This window comes from Cervus canadensis, chromosome 3 (genome assembly GCF_019320065.1).
Source record: "Cervus canadensis isolate Bull #8, Minnesota chromosome 3, ASM1932006v1, whole genome shotgun sequence".
Lineage (NCBI taxonomy): Eukaryota > Metazoa > Chordata > Mammalia > Artiodactyla > Cervidae > Cervus > Cervus canadensis.
In genome coordinates this window covers 48189967-48208308 of record NC_057388.1, presented here as the reverse complement: position 1 = coordinate 48208308, position 18342 = coordinate 48189967, and the positions used below count along the sequence as shown (strand labels likewise).

General features: G+C 43.2%; 1 protein-coding gene across 1 annotated transcript in view; it reads right to left on the bottom strand.

Annotated features, from left to right (window-relative positions):
* Positions 1–18342, bottom strand: part of WNT2 (Wnt family member 2) — a 43898-nt gene that overhangs the window by 8045 nt on the left and 17511 nt on the right. Inside the window, exon 4 of the mRNA XM_043463115.1 lies at positions 10314–10578. Coding sequence (XP_043319050.1) covers positions 10314–10578 — 265 coding nt within the window. The remainder of the gene's footprint in view (positions 1–10313; positions 10579–18342) is intronic.

The following is an 18342-nucleotide window of genomic DNA, read 5'->3' as shown; positions in this document are numbered from 1 at the left end:
CTCAGACTTCATTCTGAGATTCTCTGTGCCATTTTCAAATGCCAAATTGGTCTTTATGGGTCACATATTTGCATCATACAATGTCTACAATAGCCTGTGTGGCTGGCTCTAAAAGTCCTTCAAAGGAGAAATTTTAAAAATATTTTTGCGTAATGGCCCTAATATCAGCCTCCCAAATTGATATGCTAAAAGGATAAACATATATTTAGATGCTTCAGATTTGATATGCTTATTTAAAATATTATTTACATTGCTTTATAGTGTTATTTCTTACTACACTTTGATTTACTCAGTTCACTGAAGAGAAGTGCCAAGTTGGAAACTCTTTTCCCTGACTTCCCTTTGCTTTAAATTTGTGAAATGTGCCCAGATGTGTGGCCTGCTGGGTTCAGATTCCAGTGCCCAGAGTGGTGCAGACTCAGGCCCAGCAGACCCAGCCTTCTATGGTCTTCACACTACGCCATAGTCAGACCATCTGCCTGGAGTCAGTGCCTGGGAGATCCAGGCTGTCTGCAGCCATGGGAAGGTGTAGGTTCCAGCCAGATCGACCTTTCTCCTCCCACAGGTGTTGTCCTCATCCTGACCCACACAAGAGCTCACAAACCCGAGGGGGAAAAGGATAAAGAATTGGAGCTTCTAAATTGCGTAAGTTTGGGACCACGTAACACACCTTCGGTGGAGCAAGGCTGAGGGAACGTTACAAAATCAAGCATGCCATCCCCAGAGCTATAAAATTAATAATGGAGTCAAGGTTCCCAGCACAGAAACACTTCTGTCTCCACTGACATGCATCTTCCTGACAGCAGAGGAGGATGGGGGGCTTGTGCTAATAGTTCCCAGACCCACACCTCAGGGACCTGGAGGAAGGGCGCTCTCTCTATCTCTCTCTCTGGATGGGTCTGTATCTCTGGAAATTCCTGCCCTCCAGGCTGACAGAAGCCCATATGTTGACCATTAGGGCATAAAGCAAGATTCACTTAAGCCCGTCATCCAATAGGCTGTTTCTCCTCTGGCTGACTTACATGTTGTCATTCACAACACAGATTTATCGAGGGGAGAAAAGAATGTTAAAGAGCACATGTTAGAGGCCGCACATTCATCTGCTTGGAAGGCTTCCCCCTTCCTTGCATCAAGGATTGTAAAGCTACAGCTGGGACAATGTCTCTCCACTTATCTCAAGGCATTTTATTCAGCATTCTCATAATCACTAGGAAAGGTTTGACTGGCACAGGAAAGAGCGTCCCATTAAATTAGCGAATCCTATCCTAGAATTAAAGTTGTTGAGTCAGACTCTTTGAGGTTTTCTTTATCTGGCACTAACTAGCCTAAGCCAAGTTTATTTCCCATCACCCACACCCTCATCAAGCTGACTCCTCACTGTCCTACTGAAGTGACTTTCTGATGTCACAGCCATGTAGACTGTTTGTAGAGTTACCCTCACCTGCTGCACGGGACGCTCCCCTCACTCCTTTAGACTGAAGTCTTCCCACCCTTCAAGATTCAGGGCCTACTTGAGCACCTTGCATTGAGCACTCTCTGTCTGCTCCAGGCCCACCTGGACCGTCTTCCTAAGTCCTGTAATGTTAGCACGTTAGGCTGTAGGGCTCATATGCTGTTTTGGAATGTTTGGTGATTTCTCATACATCTTGTTCCCTAAGGACAGCATTAGGTCTTATATTACTCAGGTGGTAAACACATACTTCCTGATTTATTAAGTACTAAAATCAACTTCTTACAAATTAATATCAACCTTCCCTTGCCAAACAGGGGCATACTTCTCCAGGAAGGGCTCACCCAGGGGCGCTGTGGTGAGGACAGAGGAGCTGAGAGCCTGGTTTTTATTTGAAATATCTCACTCTTGATATATAAAGAGAACATATACAAGAAATATGGCACATTTTTAAATGATAGAAATTAACATGACAGGAGAGTCTGTGGCATCAGATTCAGGTTCTGTTTTTGCAAGCTTAGAGTAAGATTAATTAACAACCCATTCATTCGTACATTGAGTCATAGGAACCTTAGGAATTTCTAAGTGAGATACATATCTTAAGAGACCCAGAGAAGTGAATTTGTCCAAGACTACCCAATTAGTAATCAGTAGAAATAATCACAGGCAGCATCCATCTCCTAATCTATAATGCAGGGCTATTTATTATATGAAATTTGCAAATTCATAGGCATATGAAATTTGCAAATTTTAAGAAGAGATTTACCACAGCAGCACAAAATAGGTTTCATGGGAAAAGCTTAAAGGAAGTATGCAGATACATTATTTTAAAGTACTTTAACATTCTTTTATTTGTAACACATTAATATAGTAATCAGAAATAATCACATATTAATACAGAAATTAGAAATAAATTTTTTCTATTTCCAAAAAAGTAAAGGATATCTATTTGATAAATTCTTTGTTGTTAGTAGTTAAGTTATGTCAAAGACTTAGAAATGAGAAAATTAAATTTTCTCCTTTTTGAAATAAAAAAATCTGTTAAAAAATACTTTACAAATTCAATCTAATTGTCACCATCAAATCAGGGTATTTTTTAGTGTATCCTAAATGTATAGTAATTCTTGCAAGCCTGTATTCTAAAAGGAAATGCAGATTTACAGATCATGTCTATACTATAAAATAGCATTGGCTGTAAAAGGTATTTTGGTATGTTAATAATGAAATCTGATGAACTAGCCTGTAATCCCACTGATAACAGTAAATGAAAAAGGCCTCCCAAAGACTAAAAGAACTGAGTATTTGGTGGCAGCTAAAAGTAACATATAGAGTCTGCTGCTGCATTTATTTAAGACCTTTTATCTCATCCAAGGAAATGGGTAGCCAGAAGCCTCTTAGGCTCTGTAAATGCCCCACTAACACACTTGAATATGAGGAAAAATTCCATTTAACACTTATGCTTAAATGGGAATTTTCATAGGCTGTGTGTTATTAAATAATCAGTGATGAATTAAGACATGCTGAAAAAAGAAACCAAATTATCTTTAAGCTAGACACTGCACCAACATAAGTACCTGGCTAATATGATGAACATATTTTATGTTGTTTATAACTTGCCATTCAGTTCAGTTCAACACATGTTTATGTACTAGGTGCCAGGGATTTAGTGGTGAACAGACAGATATATTAATAGTTCCTGCCATCATGGAGTCAGAATCCAGTGGGACAGACAGGTAGTGAACAAATATTTAAACAAATAAAAACTTCTGGCACATTCTAGGAATGAAAGAAGAAGGCTTTCTGTGATAGATGCTTTGTACATTTTAAGAGGACATGGTGATGGACCAGATGTGGAAGTGAGAAAGCAGTGTAACAAATGATGTGTGGGTTTATGGCTTAACCGATGGAGTGGGCAGTCATGCCATTTTCTGAGAAGGGGAAACCTGGGAAAACATGTTTGGAGAATGGGACAAATCTAGAGCTCAGTTTCTAACAGAAGTAGGTTGATAAAAACATGCGCATGCTGGAGCTGTTAAGCAGGGGGGTGAATACAGAATGAGGAGAGAGGAGAGGACACAGATGAGGTCTGAGATAGCAGTTAGAATCATATCAATGGAGGAGGCCACCCAGGGAGAAAATGCAGAGGAACCAGTGAGAAGAGACTAGATCAGGCCCTGAAGATCTTCAAGGTTTAGAAGTAGACAAAGAGACACTAACAACTGAAATTGAAAATCAGGAGACTGTGGTGTTACAGAGGTCAAGGAAATAGTGTTATAAGGAGGAGGGATAGGCCATCTGCATTATATGCCACCAAGAATTTGAGGGTCCACCAAATAGTATTGATATAAATTATATAAGATAATCAATAATTACCGTGAAAATGGTGACTTAAAAACCTCACCGATATATTTTCGTATCATTCTCGCCTATTCTAGCTGTCTTAGCACTTTTTGAGATATCATGAAATTTCTACAGTAAAGCTTAACATAGAAAGGGATAAAAAACTTATTCTTTAATTTTCAAAGTGACAAATGTAAGGTAAGAAAATAGAGCAATGGAGTAAGAGCTGAAACCTAAGAAAATCACATTTTAGCCCAGGTAGGGTTTCCTAGCACCCAGCCTGCATCCCCTGCCTGCCACCCACCTGGGTCATCCACAAGGACCGGAAGGCCCAGGAAGCCATGAGGTCAAAGACCAATTCTGAATACCTCATTTTTGCATTCCTGGGGCTTATCGTAGTTTCTGGCATATAGAAGGGGCTTAATAAATATTTGTTCCATGAAGAGATGAGGAACCTCAGATATCCTGGTGGGAATTGTACATTTTGGATCAAAATAAGGTCCACCCACTGCTATGGTGTTCTCTTGTTTTTTTTTTTTTAATCAGGTCATAATCACAGCATTCAGAGGTTCTGCAAGCTAGTCACACCACGGGGTAGGTCTAGAACATCAGTCTGTGTAAGCCTTGGTTGGGGTTGTGTTCCCATAGGTATTGAGCTGTTTGCTAATATGATTTATGTGGGAAGAACCACGATACCCGAGAGCTCACATGGTTCACAGCCTGCAGCTGTCAGGCAGGTAAAGCTCTCCTCTGATTTCTGAGGAAGTTCACTTTATGCATTTCACTTTGCAGAAAGTCCTACATCAGGACCTGTTTTTGCTAACAGAGAATTTTTGCTTTACCAAAAAAGGTGAAAAGTGAAAGTAGCGCTGAGCCTTTGTTTTTGGAGTAAGCTGGTACAGAGGCAGCACCCACCCAGAGCAACAAGAGTGGCCCTACTCAGCTCCTTCCCCAGGACCTACACTCAGCATCTCAGCATCAAGGCGCCATCACCTGGAACTGAGTGTGTGAGTGTCCATGCTTTATCTCCATGGATTCTGTGTATCTCTGTTAGCAAGATGTGTCCTAAGGTAATCACTTCTTCGCTTTTTGCCATTTCGGCTTATGAAAGTTTTTATAGGAAGGTTCTACTTCTAGACAGCAAGGGAAACCTGTCTCAGGCTTTCAGTAACAAGTTAAACAACTGGTGAACTCCATTTGCTTTCTGAACTTGACAGGAGGATTGCTTGTTTTCTACAGCGGGAGGAGACCTCGTGGTGACCTCTGGCCCAGGTCAGGGTTTTTACAGAATAACCAGTGCAAGTGGCCTGTGATTAGGTGCAGGCCTTCTCTGGAGAGACAGCAGCATTCCTTAGCCAGAGATGCACCTATCTCTAACTGAAGGGCTTCTTTGATTTACAGATGCCGGGGCAATAACCAGAGGAGATAGCCACACAACCACCCATCCCCGAAAGCCCAGTTCCTGGATCTGGCCTCCAGTTCGGCCTGCAAAATGTCACACGCACAGCATCACACGGCTGTACCTACTCTCTGAATCTCTAGGAAGTATTTATAGTTGAACATCAGAGCACTCAGCTTCTTCAATGGAAGACTGGGGGGTAAAAAAGTCTTTTGTCATTATTGTTGCCGTAGAAAATCTTCCTTTACAGGTTTTCAAGCTTATCATTTCTTAGGAGCAATTGGAGACGTTAACACCCTCCAAATCTGAAAGGGCTTGTAATTGAATGGGGCTTCTTGGCAACGTGAGCTGAATGAGGTTGAAGCTTCCCCACCTCCCACCTCCCTGCTTTGCGGGCCCCTCATTCCATTATGTTCTCTGTCCTCATGCTGCCTTTTATTACACAGCCCCCCAGTCGCTACTCTCAAGTTTCAGGAAGTAAGGTAAGAAAGGTATAGAATTTTGTTTTGATTTTATTTATTTTGTTTTGTTTACAACTTACAGGCCATAAAATCTTGGACAAGTTACCTTTTCAGAGGCTCAGTTTCCTTCTCTATAAATAGAGGTAACTGCTGTGAAGATTTAGAGAAAATGCACACAAGGCTTGCAGCCCAAGGCCTGATTCTCAGTAGGAGTTCACCCAAAGTTCCCATTACCTTTCCAAACTGAGGTTTGGGTCTGTCTTCACCCAGGAATACTCTAGGGTCTTGACTCACCCTTCCGTAATTCTCACCAAAATCCACTAGTCCTGATATCATTGTTTCAGGACTTCACTAAAGGGCTGACTTGATGATCTCCGTCAAGCTAATTCCAAGGAAAGTTTTGATGGATGAGATCATTTCAGAGTGCTCTTCCCGGTAAAAGAGGGTCCCAAAAAATGCCTTAATGTGAAAGAACACCCTCTTATACTGTGTAAGTCAGGGCAGGGATATTTTTGAGTGACACTTATTTAGAGCTTTTCAAATAGAAAAATTTCTTTTTCCTTTGTAAGAGATCAGATATTTAACAACAAAAAATCTCTCAGGTAAGATTTCTTCATACCTGATACTTATAGAAAATCAGGGAATTGTGGATTCCCTGAAAAGTGAAGTGACAGTGTTAGTTGCTCAGTTGTGTCCAACTCTTTGTAATTTCATGGACTGTAGCCAGCCAGGCTTCTCTGTCCATGCAGTTCTCCTGGCCAGAATACCTAGAGCAGGTAACCATACCCTTCTCCAGGGGATCTTCCCAACTCAGGGATCAAACCTGGGTCTCTCTCATTGCAGGCAGATTCTTTACCATCTTAGCTACCAGGGAAACCCTTTGGATTTTTCAAACTTTGATGTGCTTGAGTGTGAAAAGCATACAGAATCTCATGAAAAAAATCCCTGAGATTCTGATTCAATAGGTCTCTGAAGAAGTCCTCACTTTGGAAAATAGTAGACTAGACCTACAGACTTTATCCACTTCAGAAATTGAAATGACAAAACAAGCCAGCTCACTTCAGTCAGATATGAGTGGATTTGAACAGGAAGAAGCCTCTAACTAACAAGAGTAAAGTCTGCCAATTCCAAATATCTATGACTTGACAATATTCAATCTTCTCACCACCATTGCTTTTCTAAGTGCTGACAAAGGGAAGTTGCCCAATCAGTTGAATATTAAATGTACATGATATTTTTTTAAAGAAAGCAAGATAAAATGATCACAACACAGCAGAGTGGGTAGTTTGTGATGAAATCAAGGGAAAAGTTAGTGTCAATTTTAATAGAGAAAGTGAATATATATATATATACACATACACATGCACACACATATATATACACACACACAAATATATTTGATTTAAATTTTACTGAAAACTTCTGACTTATTTTAGAGCCTGGATAAGTCTGATGGTAACCCGTTTCTGAGAACAGGGAAGCTGGTTCGTGCAGTCCATGGGTCTCAAAGAGTCGGACACAACTTAGCAGCTGAACAGCAACAACTCATGTTGAACATGTTCCATTTACCATAAAGCAGATCTGATGTCATGCAATCACGCGGAGAGACTCTCTCAGTGATGTCCTGACTCGTTAACTGTGAGTGCTTCTTAAAATGTACACCAGAGAAGTTAGCACTGACCCAAATGAAGGCGGAGAGCCCAGAGAAGGAATGCCACTGAGTTAGATTCAGGAATCTCCCCCTTCTCACAGTTCTCAGACTCTGTCATATCTCACTGCCTGCACAATCAAAAGTTGGGAGCCACTCCAGGAAGATTCAGAACTATACACTTTGACCGACTTTTCAGAGCACATACCACAGAAGTCTCTAGTAAAAGTAGTCTGGAGAAAGTCTCATCTCTACACAGACCAGGGCAAGGCCCTCAGCAGCCCTTTGGGTTAAAGGAGGCTGTCTCAGGGAAAATCTGCATCTCATATGTGTGTTATTTGTAAGTGTTTTTGTCCAGATATGAACAATGAAAAAATACTGTCAGCAACCCAAAATTTCTCCACATAATATCAAACACTCTAAATCATATTTTCACTAAAACAGTCATCTGATGGTCAACAGAACTAAAAAGAAATATTGCAAGTTTTCATAGATGACTTTGGCATTTTTCTAGGCTTAGCTAAAATAAAAAGGCCTTAAGTATAGTTCAATTTATGAATAATCTAGGAATCTTAGTGGAAATCTGATCTAAAACAATGGAACTGGCTACTTAAAAAAATAACAAGGTGTCTCCTGGTAAATCAATACCAACCCAGAACCAAATTCACATCTTTTTAAGTCAGAGAAGCTAAAATAAGCCTAAAATAGAAGGGAAATAAATTAAGAGAGTGAATAAATTATATAACCTCCCTCAGAAAGTCTGGACCTGCAGCAGTAGGCCTTGTGGCTGGTGCATTTGGAGGCAGACTGAAATAGTTACAAGGATGGAGGGACTTGGATTCAAGTGCCTGCTCTGCCTCTTACCCATTAGAGTCCTTGGGAAAAATCTGTAACCTGTCTGAGCCTCAGTTTCCCCTCCCATGAAGTAGGATAATAATATCCCACCTTACTCAATGAGAGAATATGGATCAAGCCCTAACATGTGGTGGGTACTGCAAATATGTTTGCTATTTTAGGATCAAGAAACAGAATCGTGTTCTAATATATGGGAGTATAAAAAGCAAAGTGTACAAGAATAACTTAGTATCCTGAAGAGGCAGCAGGGATTCAATTCAGAATCTCCCTATTGTGAAGAAAGTAAGGTCTTTCTATCTATATGTAGCAATTAAATGGTCATCATGCATAACTAGTTCACTGGGCAAACTGCTTCAATTAAAAAAACCAGAAAAGATGTCCAGGGGAAGCAGGTCCTCTTATGTTTGAAGTGAGGTGCTTCAAACCTGGGAGAAAGACAGGAGCAAGTTGTAATGTCTGGGTTAGGAGCACAGGCCATGGGGTCAGACAACTGGACATTCATCCCCTCCAAGACCAGCCAGATCTTGAGCTGGTTACTCACTTTCTCATCTGTACAATAGGGACAATGATATCCAGGGTGCTTAACTGATCTCAAAAATATAAGTGGCGAATTTGGTTCCTGGTTGATGTTGATCAACCAGGAGCCACCCTCTTCTTAATCATTTTTATCTTTTTTCTTCAATAATCAGTTCCAGTGCACTGATGTCATAGGGCGGTTCTAAGGATTAAATAAGACCATGTGTGCAATGGTCTTAGAGCAGTACCTGGCACACAGGAGTCAGTACATCGTTCCTAAAGTGATCCTGATGTCATCAGCCCCATGCTTGTCTGAGCAGTCTGAGGTTAAGCAGCTAGTCAATGGCAGAAAGGAACCCAGACCTCTGGGACCCTCCTGTACCAAAACACAGGTTTCTTGGGGATTCGGTGGAAACTTTGGCCTAACAGGTAGGATGACTTGTTAGAGGTCGCAAAGCGCGTGAGGAATGCAGCCGGGCACAGCATCTGGCCCTTTCGCTCAGCAGTTGTTAATCCAGGGCTGCATGTCCAAACGTGCTCCGGGGCTGCAAAGAATCAGCTCATCAAACCATGAAGGCAATTCAACCACTCAAGGACAAAGAAGAGGCTCTGGACTTTTTGTGACATCCCCTGATAATCCTGCTCAGACCTGTGAGAGGAGCTGCTGACGTCCGCTCTGTTTTACTGTTTCCTTTGCAATTACTTTGGAATGAAAAACAAATTCAGAATTTGAATTCGAGGATGTTTTTCCTGGTAATGAATTCCTTTGCTTTCTACTAAGTCTGAGAAGTTGGCTTGAGATAAGTTGGCTGTGGGCTCCCCATCACCTCCTCTCCACTGAGACGTAGTGGTCATTCTTATTCTGTATCAAAGTCTTTAATGGATTTTGTGCTAAGCCCGGAGTTCAGGGCTGACCAGGAGAGGCACGAGGGGAGAAGCACATGTGTGAAGCCCACAGGTGGCAACCGCTGTACTGAGGCTGGTGGAGCTGCCCTCTGATGAGTTCAGGACAGGGAAGGTGCCGTCAGCGAGGGAAGGGTGTGGCTTTAATAAACCTAGTGCCTCTTACGCAGCCCTCATCCACTGGTCTCCGACAGCTGAGCCAGTGGGGATGAATTCCTGCTTTCAAGTATTTGGCAACTTCAGAGCATTTTGGAAAGAGCGAGGGAGTGTGAAGTACGGAGGATTTCAGAACAGGCTAACTGTAAAGCGTTGGGACCCTCTTCCATAATCACAAAGGTGGGACTTAAAGGGGCAGATACACTGCAAAGCTGTCCTCCCCTGAGCGTCAAATCACAGGGAAGATGCTGGGCTTCTATACATAGTGGACATGATCCCACCAATTAGAGTTCTGCCTAGGCTGAGGACTTTTGCTAATCTGCACATTTTGACTTTTTGCCACGTACATTCTTGTTGGGTTCCCATTTCTCCAGAATCTGCACATTATCAGTGAATTTCTCCAGTTGCTTAGGAGAGCTTTCTGTGCACTTAAAATATGAATGCTAAAGAACCTGAGCTTTGAACCTGAAGACAGCAGGCTATACTTAGAGGACTAGCAGGTGGAAAATACAGTACTGTACTTAACTTGAGGAGTGCTGATTCTTGGAAGAATTAGATACTTTGAATAAAGTGTTTTGAACTTACCTGCATCTCGGTCCCTGATACAGTAGTCTGGAGAATTCTCAAAATACACGAGGTCATTTTTCGTTGGCTTTTTAAACCTCTTGTTAGCCACAGTGAAACCAGTGCCATCCTGGTTCATGACAACTTGGATGGCCCCATTGTACTTCCTCCAGAGATAATTGCCCGTTTTCCTGAAGTCAGCCATGGCCAGCCAGCAGGTCCTCAGGGTACAGGAACCGCTCACGCCATGGCACTTGCACTCCTGTTTCAAGAACCTCTTTACAGCCTGTGGGAAAGGACGGGTGAGTTCAGTGGAGGCAGATTCAAATATACACACACGCTGCCACTTTTCTTACCTCCAAGCAATCAGGAAGTGACCATAAACCATCAGGGTAGAAAATATGAAAAAGAAGGTATATATATGTGTGTGTGTGTGTGTGTGTGTGTGTGTGTATAACTGCATGACTTTGCTGTGCAGTAGAAATTAACACAACATTGTAAATTAACTACACTGCAATAAAAAATATATATATTTTTTAAAAGGCAGAGGTGGGGGAAGGAAAAGGGAAGTAACTGAAGACCCAGGATCCTGGAACCCAGAACTGGGAGATGTTGCAGTCACTTGCTGGTCGCTCTGGGCACACTACACGGACTGCAGCAGGTGGGGAGGGGCAGCATCTGACTGTGAACCTGCTTCCCTATGGGCATAAAAAAAAGCCTCACTAATTTGAATTTACTGGGGTGTGGGGCCAATTTGAAGAATGAGGGAATGAATTAGAGTATTTTCTAAATAAATAAGTTTTACTGTGTTGAAAATGTATACTATCACTCAAATGAACAAATAATTGTGAAGCCTGTTTTCTTTCGATAAGCCGATAATAGTGATTATTCCTCTTTACGAGGTGTTTGCCATGGTCCAGGCATGGTGCTGATGCTTCTGCACTCTGTCTCGATGACCTTGATCTTCACAAGCCTGTGTTACAGGATTCATTTGCAGATGACTGAGGAGCAAGACTTGCAGAGTGTAAAAGCACTTGTCCAAGGTTACACAGCTGTAAGGACAGAGTCAGGGTACACTGGAAAGTCAGTCGGTGACCCTGAGGGTGACATTAAATTTGGGGGATTATCACTCAGCTCTGGGTGAGTTACTCTGAATAACTCAGTGAGAGCTGGGCTCGCTCTGTTCTTTTGGAGAGAGGAAATAGAGGCAAGTGGGATGAGTAGGGTCTCCCTCATCAGCTCCCCAGAGCACTGTGACACTCATTTCTGAGTGAGAGAGGCTGTGGGAGAGACCGACCTTGGAGACCTCACCGAGTCTGAGCCTTTGGTCCTCAGCTCAGGCACAGAGCAGAGGATGAGAAACCTGCCTTCTGAGGGCCTCCGTCCTCTCCATTTGCGTGCCTAAGCCAAGGGGTGTTGCGGATGGGAGGTATAGGCAGAAGGGGAGTGAAACCCCTCGGTGAGATTATCTGAGGCGGTACTAGGAACAAAATTCTTAGGGTAACGCATTGACAGCCCTGTTTCTAAGAACTTGGAGCTGATGGTTGGAACTCTGCCCACTCTCTGAGGTGTTTAGTTGGGGTGGGTGGGGATATGGGGGTTGGCTCCAGCACAAAACGGCGGTAGAGCTCCCCACAGCACCCCAGCTCACCCCCACACCCCACCTCACAGAAACCAGTGTTCCAGGCTGCCTGTCCCTCCCCAGGGCCTCACCCCAGGTAACTCTACACAGGCTTTGCCTCTTCCACAGACTCAGTTTCCATCCAAGGCTATGGTAGAACCAAGCATGCAGAATGTTCATCATTGCAGAAGATCAGTCCCACAAAAGCAATCTAGAAGGAGCCGGGACAGCATGGGAGCTCCATGGTTATGCACCCCCTTCTTGGCTCAGGCCGTAGCACCACACCTTTCCCGCTTTGCCCCCCATGAGGACTGTGCCCTGTTACATTTGAAGTCTGACCTGTTCAGCATAAGCCAGCTTTGGAGGGAAGCACACAGGAGGAAGGAGAAATGTCCTGAGTGTGGTCCTCCAGGTCACGGGTCTCTGGGCATCTTTAAAGGGTGTTTCAGAATGGACTCCTTTTCTGGAACTACACTTCCCTTGTGCCCCCAACTCTGCCCTCTATCTTGATATGGCAGGTGTTTGGTATGAGACTCATTAGGTGACCTGGACAGCAGGCCCCTGCCAGAGAAACACCGCTAGGAGGACCATCTTGACTCTACCCGCTCTGCCTCACTTGGGTCACCTGTCCAGGAGCTTTCTGTTCGAAGATCTTGATGGAGCCACACAGAGCTCACTCTATGCCAAGCGTTTGGGAACTGACTATGAACGCTTATTCGTCAAAGCTTATTCCTTTAAAAGCTGACTCATTTACTCACAAGTAATACTTCTGTCTTTGAAAATAATGGGATATATTACTCTCCTTTGTAATATTAATACTAAGTTTCCAGGCTACAAAGTTAGAACTTGGTATTTTTATATGATTAACTGAAGGGCTTGCATATTAATTTAAGATACACTTTATGAGTTCTTACAGGCACATGCGGCAGCAGTACACCCTGTCGATCATCACTGTCACTCACTGTTCAGTGGCTGTGGCCACTTCTCTCTTCCTTCTAACTTCTGTTCAGGTATTGGGTAGCCATGTGCTTCAGAACTGGCTTGGACTCTTTCTGACCCAGAACAACCCAAATCATTAATACTAATTGCACTGTTCTGCCACTGATCTTTTTTTTTTTTTTTTGCATAGAGTATGTAGTGATACAATTTGGGCCAATATGATGTTACAAATAATCTTTTGGGAGGCTTGTAGGAAAGGTTCCTTCACTCTTTAAAAGAGATGAATGTCCTTTTCTCTGTCTCTGGATGCAGTTTTCTGCAGCTGCCTCCTTGGGACATGAAGCAGCCAATGCAGGACAAGCAACAGGCTGTAGACAGCAGCCTGGAAAGGCAGGAAGAACTAGCTTCCAGAGGGCGTTGCTGAACTGCTTGAATGAACCCACCATCGCCCTGCCCTCCTTTCAGACTTCTTGTGATCCAAGATACTAAGGTGTCCTCATCTTTTAGTGTCCCGGGGTCTGTTACTTATAAGTGAAAGTATTTCCACCGGAACCATGATCAGTTCTTGATTGCGGTTTAATCACAGACTCTGACAATTAACCAAGGGGGAAAGTGAAACACCTTCTCTGGTACTGGGTTTGCTGGCATCTCCAGGTCCCATCCCTAACATGCAGTCCAAGCAGTGCTCAGTCACACTTGGGGGCTACCTCTGCCTTTTCTATATACTGAGTTTTCAGACTTGACATTCAAATCTTCAATCTGGAAGAGGGAAACACCCACTCCATCAGAGAGGCAGAGGGCAGGGGATTTAAGCCTAGGTGGCCTGATTTAGAGTAAGAAACTCACAATAATGTTTCTTAGTTTAGAAGAACTCCAATATTCAAATGGTATAATAACATTATAATAATAAGCACAGCACTGTGTGCCAGGCTCCACACATTGTCTTATGTAATTACCATGATTAGGCAAAGTAGATTATTATTCCCATTCTACAGTTATGGAAACCAGGGCTCAGTAAGGAAAGTCAAATCCCCAGAGTCACCCCGAGAGACAGAGGCAGACTATTAAAAAAATGTGAATCAGATATGTCTCACCCACAGATCTGTGCTCTTTCTACAAACACATTTTAAATATTCCTGTAAATTGTGTTTTTCTCAAATTTTGAATTGTGCATACTCTGCTTCCCTCTATTCTTTTGACTAAATCAAGAATTAAATGGATAATGTTATAGACCTATTAGAGCAAAAAAGAGGTAAGGAGGGAAATAGGAATTACATTGCATCTTCCAAACTATTGTCATAAAAAAAAACCTATGAAACAGTTCATTCATAGGAGAAATACAAAGTACTAATAACAAGATAAAAAGATGTTCAACTTCACTAGGAGTCAGACAAAGCAAACTTGAATAGTGTAACACTTTTTTTTCTTTTGCTTAGCAGGTTAGCAAATAATAATAAAAAAATCAATGATTTGATAATATTTGGTGTTGGTAAGAGCGTGGAAAGGAGATGCTTTAACAAACTGTTGGTGAGAGATTAAATCAATATGTCATGTAAAATAGCATTTTTGCAATACTTGTCAAAATTTTAAATGTACAGTATCCTTTGACTTTGGTGATACTCTCAAAATATTTGCACAAGCTTTGAAGGATACAGACCCATATGGATGTTCACTGCAGCATAATTAGCTATAGCAAAATATCAGGAAAAACCCAGATGATGTCAGCAAGACAATGGTATGTGCTTAACAAAGAATATGATATGGCTTTTGATTAATTAATATCATTCTTACAGGCATAAAAGGAATCAAGTGAAAAGTAAACTGCAGAACAGTGTAAGTGGTATGATGCACTTTAAAAAGGCTTGCATATGTGTGCATACACAGGGAAGGAAGGGAAAGAATGTTCATTTACAATCTGGATGCTGTCTGAGGGGCTGCATAATCCGAAAGAGGGAAAAACAGTCAAACTACTCCTCAGGTTAAAAGAAAACAAACCAACCAAGAATCTGGGCATTATTCTCTGGCAACTAGAGAGAGCAGAGCAGAGTACAGCCGTGCTTCTCTTCCTGGTTACACATTAGAATCCACCTGGAGACTGCCTCCATCACAGAGCCGCTGACCTCTCCTGGAGCGGAACACACCGTAACCTGGGTGGGTGGGCGTGGGTGGGTGGGGCCCACCTTGAGGGCACTTCCGGTCCAGGTGCCTCTAATACACAGCCAGGCCGAGAGTCACGTCCACACCCGGGAAGGTGGCGGAGTAGAAGAGGAGTGCGCGCCACGGCCAGAGCAGGTGAGACATTCACGTGCAGAGCCAGTATTACATTTCTAGAAACTGGGATATCCGAGGACTGAATTAGAAGTTGTGTCATATCCTATGTCTCCAAAATGTCCTGACCTCCAGAGAAAATTTCCCACCAACAGCCCTTTGCGTTAGTGTTGCTTTGGGACAGGCTGCCGCGCCGGGCCCTGCCACAAGGATGCTCCTCCGGGGTCTCCGGAGGCGCGGGAAGAGGGGCTGGGGGCTTCCCACGCAGGCAGCTGTGAAGCTGCAACAGACTTTTTATTTGCGCTGTGAAGAAATGAGGGAACGAAGCAGGGGACCTGGGGACATCCAGGACTGCCAGCCAGTCTGGGGCTTTCTGTGTTTGTTTTTATATATGACTTTTGAATTCTAAAGTTAAGTATGTGCACATGGGGTTTCCCAGGTGGCTCAGTGGTAAAGAATCCACCTGCCAAGCAGGAGAGGCAGGTTTAATCCCTGGTTGGGGAAGATGCCCTGGAGAAGAAAATGGCAACCCACTCCAGTGGGTTGTCCTGGGAAATCCCGTGCGCAGAGGAGCCTGGCAGGCCGCAGTCAATGGGCTCACAAAGAGTTGGACACAACCGAGCGACTTAACAGCGGGAGCCGCAGCAGCATGTGCACATGATTTAAGAAAATTAGAGTCCAGAAAAGAGAATAAAAAGCAGTAACTCTGCTGTGCCCACTCCACCTCTCCCCTCCCAGTCTGCTTGGCACAACCCCAGAGCCGTCATTTTTAATGCATTGTGCCCTTGTGGTGGTTCATTACATGCCTGTAGAACAAGGTCTGTACTAGTTTTCCTCCAGCTTTGTGAGAAACAGAATCCCATCCTCAAGGTATTTTATGGACATCCACCAGAAAGTTCTCTTAATAGCTAAACAAACCTGAATGCCAGTGAATGGAGCCCTCTGGAGAGGGGTGCCACGCACGGTTGGCACAACTGAGTGTACAGCTCTGCCAGTCACTTTATTTTCCTTCCAGTCAATGTTGTATAGTCCCTGATAGACTTCTCCTTATGGGAGAGGGTGAAAACTTGATTCACACCTCACTAATTTTACCCTTCCCTCCCCACTCCCTACATGGTTCTATCAAGGTTGGTTCTGATGACTTCTCCAACTTCAAGAAGAATCCTTATACCTCTTCTAGTTCCAAAAGTCACCAGTGCTCTCTTTTATGAGATGAGGATATTTGCAGCCCCCTCCATTCTCTTCCCCTTCTACTTCCCAGTCTCCGTCAGCATGGTCTGTCCTTTTGTGGTGACGAAGATTAGGGCATTAATATTCTGTAACCATAATTAAGTCTCTCGTGGTATGTCTAAACATCAAATCTAAAAACTGAAAACAATAAATATTTGTTGTTGTTCAGTGGCTAAGTCGTGTCTGACTCTTTGCAACCCCATGGACTACAGCTCTCCAGGCTTCCCTGTCCGTCACTATCTCCCAGAGTTTGCTCAAACTCATGTCCCTTGAGTGGATGATGCCATCCAACCATCTCATCCTCTGCCACCCGCTTCCCCTCCTGCCTTCAGTCTTTCCCAGCATCAGGGTCTTTTCCAATGAGTCATCTCTTCACCAAAGTTTTGGAGCTTCAGCATCAGCCCTTCCAATGAATATTCAGGGTTGATTTCCTTTAGGAATGATTGGTTTGATCTCCTTAGTTAACTGCACAACCAAGGACTGTGCCAGGACTGCATTTTATAATCACTGATCCAACTGCACAACGTCTGTGCTGAAGAATGTTGCTAGAGTGAAGTTTGGTGTTTTCGTACTTTACTTGTTACTAAGTGCACTTACTGTAACCTAATGTCTTCCATTCTCATGCTAATTCCGCCTGTTCCATCACTTCCCCTTCTTTCCTGGGGGGGTTCTGTGGCCCTGAATCTTCTTAGTCTCACCTGGACACAGCTGGGATCATGCCCTCCTAGAGGAACACACAGCACTGCCAGATGCCATGTTTCTCTCTCTCTTTTGGTTCATTCTTCTCTTTACTGCAGTCCCCTTTTGAGTAACTCCTTCAAGGTGCATGGGGGATGCATTGTCTGAATCTTGTGTATTATGAAGTCTTTATTCAGTCTTTACACTTGACTAATAGTTTGGCTGGTGATAAAATTCTGGGTTGAGAATAATTTTCCCTCAAAATTGAAGGTATTGCTCCAAGGTTTTGGCTTCTAGTGTTACAGATGGGAAATCTGATGTGCAGCTGATTCTCTACCAACCGATTTTTGTTTTCATTTCACTTCTCTCACCCACTACATGAAAGGCACTAGAAACTTGCTTTTATCCTTGGTGTTCTGAAATATCACAAGGATGTATTTAGAAGTTTTAAAAAAATTGGTCCTGTTCAGCCCTCAGTGGGCCCTTTCAATCTGAAAACTTCAGTGCTGAGATGTTCTCTTAATATTCCACCCCCTCAACACGCCACAATTTTTTAGTCTCTTTATGGCCTTCTAATTAGTCAAGTTGCTGACCCTTCTGAATCAATCCTCCATGTCTCTTATATTTTCTCTTTTATAGTTTTAATACTTTCTTCCTGGCTTCTTGAGGAAGAAATTCCATTAGAGTAACACTCCTGGCTCTCTCTCTCCCCTTACTCATTTCTCCCCGGGGGAGGACAACAGACTTTTCCAACTGGTGAGTTTAGAGGAAGGAGCAGGGCTTGTGTGTCTGGGTTCCTTCTCTTTGGGCGCTTGCCAGCTTGTGGAGAAGATGAGTTATGATCAGCTCCTGCCCTCCAGCAAGGGCTTCCCTGCAGGGCCTGGGTACGCAGCCTGGGACAGCGTGAGTAAGTCTGCCCAGCTCTGGAGTGGAATCGAAGCTTCAAAGCTGCATCCTCCAGGGCTGCCTTTGTTCCCCCCATCCTGCAGCAGCTGCTGTTACTCCTTATATCTACCTCCCTTGTCCACTTTTCAGCTGGTTTCAAACTCGAGTGGGAAAGAGAGGTGATGTTGTGACTCCCTCTCCTTCTTGTTTCACTTTCTGGGAGATTTCTTCGACTTTCTCTGCCAAGTGCGCTCTTGTTCTCTCATTGTCACTTTTTGAAAGCTTTCGTTCTTGTTGCTCATACCTTCTTGGATCTTCTTCGTTTTTAAAAATTTCTCTTCTCATCCCTGACTTACTGCTTTTTTGTTTTGTTTTTTCTTTTATGCTTCTGAATTTAATCAAGTATATGGTAATTCTTGGACATTCTCT